The 10,849-nt window shown below is 31.7% G+C and overlaps 1 protein-coding gene across 1 annotated transcript; it reads right to left on the minus strand.

The window, feature by feature from the left end:
• Nucleotides 1-1,807: 1,807 nt before the first annotated feature.
• Nucleotides 1,808-10,631, minus strand: LOC118266737 (TAR DNA-binding protein 43). Its single transcript, XM_035580259.2, has one exon. It carries the CDS (start codon nucleotides 10,373-10,375, stop codon nucleotides 9,140-9,142), a length of 1,236 nt encoding a protein of 411 aa, XP_035436152.1. The 5' UTR covers nucleotides 10,376-10,631; the 3' UTR covers nucleotides 1,808-9,139.
• Between the last annotated feature and the right edge of the window lie 218 nt (nucleotides 10,632-10,849).

The raw sequence follows: 10,849 nt of genomic DNA on the forward strand, positions 1-10,849 counted from the left end.
AGAATGAGCCTTCCTCCAACCGTCTCGACAAAATTAGTGTAGTTTCACATTACCACGTATTACCTATTAAGCAGAGCTTAACATAACAAGAAGTAAGACTACTTGGTCGTCAACGACAAGCTGGTCGTGCACCTATTTCAGACTGTAAGAATTTCGAATGTATAAGTACTTTGCTCAGTGAACCCAAGACTTGACAGTCAACCAAAGTAGTCATGACCGTTGGTAACATGTAGCAGGTACGGTTCCCGCATGGATCAACTGTTGGTACGCGGATAGATAAAAATGACATATAGGTATGTTTGTTGTTAGGTAGCACAGTGTTTTAGAAACCCCGATTTTGTCTCATGCCCTTTTTATTGTTAAAATCGTTAGTATATATCATTCTAAGCATCACAGCGAAAATCCGGCATCGATACGACTTTTAGTTTTGCCAAAAAAAATATCGAAAGTCTCCCTATTTCCGGGTCCGAAAAATCACAAAAATGTAAATATAAAATAAAATATACAATTATTTAAAAAAAATGAAATAAAGTTAAGTTGGCACTCAAAACAAGAATCTTTCTGTCCATTTTTGGAATATGTAATGTTAATAGATTATGAAATAATCATTGTTTTTATGTATTTCTTTTGTATTTTTTATTTCAAGTTTAACGCCATATTAGATTGAGATATTTATATAGTATACTCTTCATACGTTAATCTATCAACATAAAAAAAATCACAATCTAATTCCGCGTTATTCAAAAGTTATTAAGAGTTTTTGTTATATCCTGATAACATCCGGATTTTTTAGACTTAGGGTTGTCACAAAACTAAATCACAAATAAAATTATTATTTAAAGTTTCGCATAACATTTGCCTTCTATTAATTGATTTGCTTTTAATTTATTGACGCCATGTCAACATAGTAACCCAATAAATAAAAACAATAATTATGTTATGTGCCAGTATTTTTAAGTTTAAAAAACGAACAAATACAGGCACGGTCTATAAAACCTAAAAAAGCATGACAACAATAAACAATATATATTTATTATATATGTAATATATGTATATGTATATATATTTATATTTAAAATATATATGTTTATTAAAAATATTTTTTTTCCGAATGTAAGCGAAGCGAAGAACCATAATACTTTTACTGACATGCGTCTTAACCGCCGATAAAAAAAATATAAATCCGGATATTCGGAGGTGACAACTCTAACCAAAATAAAAAAAATCCAATAACTTTTGAATAACGCGGAATTAGATTGTGAATTTTTTTATGTTGATAGATTAACGTATGAAGAGTATACTATATAAATATCTCAATCTAATACGGCGTTAAACTTGAAATAAAAAATACAAAAGAAATACATAAAAACAATGATTATTTCATAATCTATTAACATTACATATTCCAAAAATAGACAGAATGATTCTTGTTTTGAGTGCCAACTTAACTTTATTTTAATTTTTTTTTAATAATTGTATATTTTATTTTATATTTACATTTTTGTGATTTTTCGGACCCGGATATAGGGAGACTTTCGATATTTTTTTTAGCAAAACTAAAAGTCGTATCGATGCCGGATTTTCGCTGTGATGCTTAGAATGATATATACTAACGATTTTAACAATAAAAAGGGCATGAGACAAAATCGGGGTTTCTAAAACACTGTGGGTAGGTATGTTATTTTCAAGGGTTCCTCTTCATAATTTCGAGGTCCATTGTTGCAAGTAAGCCTCTACTATAAAGCCTGGCGCGCTAGAATGATATTAGACGGTATGGTAAGTATAGGGTTCATACAATAAAACAAAATTGCAACGCTAAATAAATTTTATTTCATGTCAATAGGTTTTCACACTCAAATTATAATGTACAGCTTATACTTATAACATTGAATCTGTCTAGCATTAGTAGAATTTTATATCACGGAGCAGCAAATAACAAGGATGTGCATGTTCAATTAAATTACAGGTGCGTAAAATGTGTTTACAAAATTACGTAATAAATATATTTAAGCATTAGATACTTTTCGCTGCTGGTTCAACGTCATGGCATTAAAAAAGAAACCTGATTGAGTCGCACCAAAAATTGAATGGAAATGTAAAAAGAGAAGTAATGTGTCCCTGACCTTTGGCCTCGATGGACAGTCCTATTTGGAGAGACAATGGCGCCGCTTCAGGAGGGTATCAAATTTAAATTGAAGGCTTTTTCAATTGATTTAATGTGTTTTAGGTGACACAATCAAGGATAGGTAGGTACCTACATACAAACTTGAATTAATTTAGTAGTTTATTTCACAGGTTTGTATTATGACGCATAAGAAGCTAATTTGGGATCTCATTAATCAAGCGCTATCAAATGTGAACGATACGGCAGAAGTGTAGAATTTAACCAAAATCCCTCACGCACTTATAAATTGCAGTCATCAATAATAAACATTTCAACATCAGGTACCTAGTGGTAAAAACATTCTCAAAGAAAATCAGCGCCATTATCTAAGTATATTTTCACTAACTATAAAAATAAGCATTGCAAATTGCAATTTACCGCAGCAAAGGTAAGGTACATTTTATCTTTCCTTATCCAACATTTTCAAATATTTCACTGTTCAATAAACTTCATCCCTCAATTAAAATAAGTTATAATGCTTAGTACGAATATAATAAAATTATGGACAGGTTCAACCTTGATCACATATGGCGCCAACGAAACCACGCAAAATCACGTCGTCACACGATACTAGTTACTTACTACAAATAAATCATTACTCACATTGTCTTCAACACCAGTGCACTCAATATAATAAATAGACAATTATACTACTTTACAAGGAAATTCATTGCAATCAATTCACATGCTTATCTTTAATTCTCGCACATGTATCACGCAAGAGCCATGACGCGAAGCACCTCAAAATATGTAACTTGTATACCCTTGCTTGCTGTAGAGTGTAGGTAGATATACTTTGACTCTAGCTATTTATAGGCAAGTACAATTCATTACAGTTTTCAAAATCAGTGTTAATCAATGCTATCTTCATCTCATCAAATCAGAAAGAGTATAACAGTATTTTTCACAAAATGTAAACCCGTTGTCAATTTCAAAACACATATAGATTTTTAATTATTAAATTAGAAACAGAATTTTATACAAATACGTTCAAATATGGGTACAGGTACAAATAATCGAACAAACCTCTGCCCGCTTCCTTAGTTACCAACCAGGACTTGTAAATAATTATTTTACATGTTAGGTACCACATTAATCGGTTATTGCTTGTTATATATTTTGGAAATGCATTGTGCAAGTGAAAGAGGTCAATTATTAACTGGTGGCTACACCCTTGTTTCTGTTACTTATTGTCTAATGCACCTATTATGTTCTCATTTTAACAAAAGAAAAAAAACCTTTATTCTATAAATATCATATGATTAAGTACCCGAATGTATTGCACAGGTGATCGCAATTTTTATTTGAGGGTAGTTCATGAACAAAATACCTTGAAAATCATATAAATATTATATTGAAAAATAAGAATAGGCTGCAGTCTAGGGCTGATTTCTCTACGATATTGTGTTATTTATAAACATGATGTCATAGTGAATTTCAGTACAATAATGAATATTAAATCCGTAGGCTCATTCATAAGGCATCTTTATTGTTTTTATAGCCAGTAAAAAAACTTTAATAGAATAAATGATCGTAACAATTACCAATAAAATTACAATTTTTATCTGTTTTATGTGAAAATGTTGAATACGTAAGTAGGTGCGCTAGTTCCAACCGTTATAGGTCTTCCTATATTTTTAAGACCGATTTCTTGTTTTTATAATTAGAGTAGAATTAAAGTATACTTTAAAAACGCAACATATATTTCTTTCAATAGAAATGTTGGTACCTAAGCCATTTTTTATTATCTGGAGAGACCATTTAAAAAAATCGAAGTATACAATATCGTATAAATAATCATGCCTCTAGTTATTATTAAGGTTACGTATGCGCCTATGCATATGCAGCTGTATACATTTTATTTAAATTTTCAGGTTTTCAAATGAACGTGATAGAAATATTTTTTATAGTTCTGTTCTGTTCAATTAATTGACATTTTATTATGGCAAATGTGAACATCGATGTTTTAAATTCAAAATCATTTACACAACCTGTTATGAAAATTGCTAAAATGTTCATTTGGTTTCACAGAAGTGAATATTTGATTAGGTAAATTAAAATTACATTATTGCACTTCAAAGGGAGAGTAGACTGCAGTAAGATAAGATCGAAATTTTAAGCAGCCGCCGGTGCAAAACGATCATTTGAGGTGCTACTTTAAGCAGATCCATCGTCTTAAATACATTTGATCGCACAGATAAACCCTAATCTTTACAATGTATGTAATTATGCAATTAGGTATATAAATTATGGAAAACGTGTAAATAACTATGCCACATTTATTGAAATTGACTTTTTGGGATAATAAGTATGCGATGTTTTCGAAAAATACTCGATTACAATATAATATTGTTATATTAGACTTGACACTCATTAACAATATTCTTACTCTACACCGACAATCGACATGCATTTAAATTAAAACCAAACAACAAATGGCCAAACCAAATAAGTTAATAAAGTAAACAAAATCAAGCGAAAACATACACAAGAAAACAATACCAATACCTAAAGTTATACCTATCAACAATATTTTCGGAATCAGTACTTAAATACAGCACTATCATTTGCAGAAAGATATTAACATTTTCAATTCAATGAGAATGCAGAAGACTGTTCTGCGATATAGCATGGCTTAATAAAAAATAGTGCAACGTGTACACAGTTAAACGCTCGTTTTGCCGTTTCGGTTAGGTATGCCGATAAGACATTTGCCACGGATTTTTAGTAGCCAGTAAGTTTCGTTAGTGGGAAGTTAAAAATTAGCTATAATGTGCCCGTGCATCTGCCACATCAAATAATTATTTTTCTTTTCTGTATGTACCGAATTACCTATGTATATTATCAATTGGGTAGTACCTGTTAGGAATTTAGGACGCTGTGGATCGACACGGGCCTGCTAATTGGTGTAGAGTTATATTATATTCATGCACAATTGATTAACTAGTACTTATTTTACTAACGAAACTATGTAGTTTTATCAAACTTTATTGCACAGGGGTGAAATCAATACCCAAATTTGGGATGAAAATGATGAAGTTCAAGTCCCAAAAAATATATTAGAGTTAATGTTAGAATTAATAATAAACATTGTGTTTATCACATGTAAATTAACATTAAAACAATTAGTTTTTCTCGCATATCACGGATGTATTGCACCATTTTAGGTAACTATCAATGACTTGCAATTGCGATAGGTACCTCAACCAGTTGATACAAAGGAAATTACGGATTAAATTCACGAAAAATCAACAAGTGCAGGTAGAGATAGTTATCCGGCTAAAACATAGGCATTGTCTAGTTCAAGAGACTGGACGGTTTCGACAGAACCGTTTGTGAACGACATTACAGATTAGGCTACAAACAGCAAATAACAAAGATAAGACAATAGTGGGCAGAAGCGCTTAATTGTAGATTGTGGGCAATGTAAACGGTGTTGTAAACCATAACATTTCTTTTAAAACGATTGAATCAGAAAATATTAATATCTTTTCTGTAAATCCGATTCTGTTAATTTTAGATACATGAAATGAAGTAATAAGACAAGTAAATATTTAAATGTAATCATAATTATATTGTAATAACCACTAAGCATTTAATTTTATACAAGAAAAATTACAAGAATAAAAATGTATGCGAGTGGAATTAAATAATCTGTCTATATATTTTTACTAATAACTTTAGTAAGTTCCTTTTGTACTTAATAGTTTGGGCAACGACAACTACTAATGTAGGTAGGTATTAGACGTTTTTACAAGGAGATAGACAGTGACGAAAGTTATATGAAGCTAAAATATTGTATCAGAAAATATTGTCGAATCCTTCAATTTACTAACATCCTACTACTCCAAAGCCCTGACGTTTGTAATATTATGTCTGAAATAAATTTAAATCTGTATCTAGTCAATTGTAAAAATAAATATATCTTTTTATAATTTTGTATTTAGTTAACGACGATACCTTAACATATGTAACACTTTGACCAGTACCTACATAGAAATATTTAACGTACTGGATTTTTTAAGAAATATCGCTAGCTCTTTTACTTGTAACACAATTTAAATTAAACATACGGTAATTATTGTATTACGATGTATGATCCAACAATCGCATTACCTTCATCAAACACTTCCTGTCGTTTCAATTAGCAACTTGTTAAGGTAATATTTTACTTGATCTTATAACTTATTCCAGTTTACTACATATTGCAGTAATATTAGCTAGACAGTTGCGATATCCATGTTAAGTTTGTCGGATCTTTGTATGGTCGTTACGCTTTTTATATGACCTGCAATGTTGCAGCAGCAAGGAAATTTGTCATAAACGTATGTTTATCTCCTCCTTAGAGATTTATAATTATTTTGTAATAGATGTCGTATTATCATCTCATTTAGGTATATACAGTCTTGCAATTTGTACAAACATCCTTCCAATTTCTTCTAAATGTTATTTACAGTGGCTATTGGATCAGTGCGCTACAGCTAAGTCTATGTATACCCATTCAGTAAACAATCCCACATTGCTTAGTAACAAAAATATTCTAACTATTTATTTCGTCAAAAATAGACATCTGCCTACAATTTTCATACCCACATCCACCTGAGGAAACATACACAATAAATTTATAATAATCAACATTATTTGTTAAACAATGATAACAATCAATAGATTTCTATTTTTTACTATACAATGTATGAACTCTCAACAGTCTGCTGTTAAATCATATCATTTACCTATTAATGTACAAAAGCACAGTACACTTACTTCTATTACACTCATAATAATAGCACTGAAGTTGCGTAGATCCAATCCGAAGACAGTCCGATTATTGCGACATACATTTAATATTTAATAAAGCAAATTAAAATATTATTTTCCACTGCATTCATTGCTAAAATTTATATCTAGACAGATTTAAGTTTTATAAAATGTATGCGAATATCAGTTAGAAAAATTAATATTTTCTTAAATTAGTACAAATAACTATGCAGTGATGTTTATTACAAAATCTAGGTTATTTTTATAACAAAATGTTATATTTGACAAGCGAAACATTAGATGGTTGCTGCTATTCTTAATCTTCAAGCTTTTGCCTTTATATAAAATCTTAAAATCATGACAGCTTGAATTCTTGATAATGGTAACTTGAATTTTTTTAAAGGCCTTGGTAGGTCCTTTATCAAAATATAATTATTATTTATAAAAACTACAGAATATTGATAACATAATTAAATAAATATTTCATGGGCTACATGTGCAGTACACCATAAAACAAAACTCTAATGACAATATTTATTAAAATCCAAATACAGAATAATATGAAACGAACATTTCACACTAATTTAAAATTTGACAGGAGCCACGTCGTGTAAGTATTTCCGGTTGTGTAGATTACGGAAGCAAAATGTTTTAATTTAAAACATACCAACTCCACAGTCGATCAAGATGATTGTACCAGTAAGCATCTTGCAATTCTTTTGTGACGTGGTTACGATATTATGCTACCGGGTTACCAGGTATTAAAAGAAACGTTGCACCAGCGCCGTAGCTCCAGTCAGATTAGCTTGTCATTAAAACCTTTATCTCTAACTGATTTAATGTAGAAAAGATTTTATTTTTATCATTTTGTGATCCAACTAAAATTAATTATAACAGTGAAAATCTAAACTCTGTATGTATACAGAAAAACATATTTTATAATAAAAATTATTCAGAAAAATTACATAGTATAAAATAACTTTCAACATTTGAACGTAGCAGATTCAATTTAAATTTTGGTGTAAATTGTATGTAAGTTGTGCATGTACCTACACATAAATAATAAACTGCATAATGTTTTATTATCAATCGGATATTCAAACATTACGTAAACTCAGTAAGAAATAAAATATCAAAAAATTTAAAATATAGTTAAAAAATCCCTAGGCATTCGATTAAAAATATTGTGCCATAGGATCAGGCACCTTGGTTTAAGTGCCTGATTCTTCAGCATGAGTGTGGGGCTTCAAACACTGGCAACAACCAATTTGATGACACATATAGTGAATTAAAATTTTTGAGGAAATTAGGTTTTATAGTTATATATCTTTGAAATTGCCAATCTGCATTGAGCAAGCATTGTGATCCATGCTCCTTTTCTGTGTGAAAAGAGGAATTATTTTGCAGTGGGCACTATTTTATGGCAAATTAACATGCATATTCGCCTCATCCACAGTGTGCTACTTTTATCAGATGTTTTGTAATCCTAATTATCTAGAATACACAAGCATACTTAAATGAACAGTGAATACTACTAAAAAGGTGATCAAGATATTACAGTAATTAATCTGAATAATAAATTATAAAGTTCTGCATTAATTGCTTTACATTCATCATATAGTTTAATATGAGCTGCTACAAAAACTAAATCATTTTGATTATTACTTGGCATTTGCATTTTCTATTTGTAACAGAAATTGAGTACTTCAATCCTATGTTACTTTAAAAAAAGAAATTAGATAATTAAAACAAATTATGAGCACTCACATTGGCAGTTATTATCACATGTTAAAATAATGCTGTTATTATTACACTTCTAAAAATTACTGTTGCACTGATAAAATCAAAGAAACACAGTAAGAATCATGAATGTATTGTAGATACTGGAAATTGTTTAGATCACAAATTGATAAATATAAGCATAAGACTAATTATATGTACACAATGTACATATAAAAAATTATCTAGTGTGTAACATTCATTCCATGATACTGTAATCTACTTTATTTATAATATAATTATATAAGTTTGAATAAATCAACGAAACACAAGCAACTCCACAATAAATAAATAACATCAGTAGCAAACTATGTATTTAAACCACTCTCTTTACCATTAGAACAACCCTTTTGTATAGTGTAGATAAAACAAATGATAAATTATCTAATTGTTGCTACAATCACAGAAATTATTGTGAGCTTTCAACCAGATGATGGATCAAACAGAGTGGCCTTGGGACTGGTGCCGCTGTCCCCACTGACTAGAGGGTCCCTGTGCAGAATTACCTTGTTGCATCCAAGAGAGGAAGTTGGGTGGAGCAGGCGGCGCAGAAGATGCTGGACCAGCAAATGCGCCCTGCTCAGAGCCACCGGACGGTATGTTGTTGATGAGACCCCAGCCAGCAGCCTGATTTAGTGCAGCTGCCACTAGAGCTTGATTTACTGGCAATCCTCCCATCCCGAGGGGCATGCTACCACCTTGAGCCTGCCCACCACCTCCAGCAACTGCAGTTTGACCATGTTGTCCAGATAAACTCAAAGCTTGCATGTTCACCATATCCATATTGCGGCTGCTCCATGAGTTGTTGTTTGATGCATTATGAGGGTGCCCATCTTCATAATTGCGTCCAGGCATAGTGCGCTGATTAGAGCCACTTTTGTTTTGCTTGGGTGAGGCATTAGAAACATTGACAGATACTCCTTTGATTATATGATCCTGGCCACAGAGGCTTTGTGCAACCTCTGGGTCCAAAAATGTAATAAAGCTGAAGGCTCTAAATGGTTTAGGAATAAACACATCAGTTACTTCCCCGAACTGAGAGAAGTACTCCCTCAAATCATTGGCTGTTAATTCTTCCGTACAGCGGCCAACAAACACTTTACAAGGCATTGATGCAACTGATCCTTCTTTTGAGTTAGGTATCCGAACATCACACCATCTTCCATCAATCATATGCCGCTGAGCAAGCACTCTCATCTGAGAAGTATATGAAGCAAATCTAATGAAGGCAAAACCTTTCGACATTCCCGTTTTAGGGTCTCTTTTCAATTGCGCCATTAAAACTTCACCAAACTTCTCAAAGTATTCACGAACAGTTTGCTCTGTGGCTTTCCATGGCAGCCCCAATACTATCAAATCAGAGCACAGATTGTCATTTCGCTTGTTCTTCGTCGTGGCCGATTCAGAAGTTTCACCCGGTTTACGCTTAGATTCTTTAGGGAAGCTACATATGTATAAATGATTACCCCATCCTTCAGGGGGTGGGTACAATCTGCCTTCTCTTAATCTGATACCCCTGATGATTTTTGTTTCAGGGTGACGATATTTTAGGCCACAACAGCCCGGAAATTGCGCCGATACGGTAGTTAACATCAACGTACCATCATCTTCGATTGGTAATTCTATGGGTTCTTCATTTTCGTCTTCAGCCACGGGCAAGTACTCGAAGGACATTATTTCTTATTCATGAACAATATTAATAAAAATTGATAAAAATAAACACAGATTTTAAACTTATCACTACACAAATGTACAATTTTTATGTCATATAAATAAATAAAATTAATTAACGTCACCTACGGGTTATGAACCCATTGCAATTTGCAGGTTGAAAACATAGTTCGACAAATAAATTTTGATCTATTGTAGAGGTGGAATCAAAGGGAATTTGTAGAGTTACAAGTGTCAAATAATGGTGATCATACTATAGTAATAGACAACTTTCTAAAATTGACGTTTTACATCATCCCAATGTTGCCAGCTACCACTGTTCAATAGTAAGAAGTTTAATAGTGAGAGGGAGAATAGAGTGAGCGCTCCACTCAAGGACCAAACTACCAAGCAATCTAGTTGATATTAGACCGTATTAATTATTTTCTGTTATAACTGGAAATCTTAAGATTGTTAAAGAATAGTTTAAAGATTTCT

The sequence above is a fragment of the Spodoptera frugiperda genome, chromosome 23 (assembly GCF_023101765.2).
Source record: "Spodoptera frugiperda isolate SF20-4 chromosome 23, AGI-APGP_CSIRO_Sfru_2.0, whole genome shotgun sequence".
Classification (NCBI taxonomy): Eukaryota; Metazoa; Arthropoda; class Insecta; order Lepidoptera; family Noctuidae; genus Spodoptera; species Spodoptera frugiperda.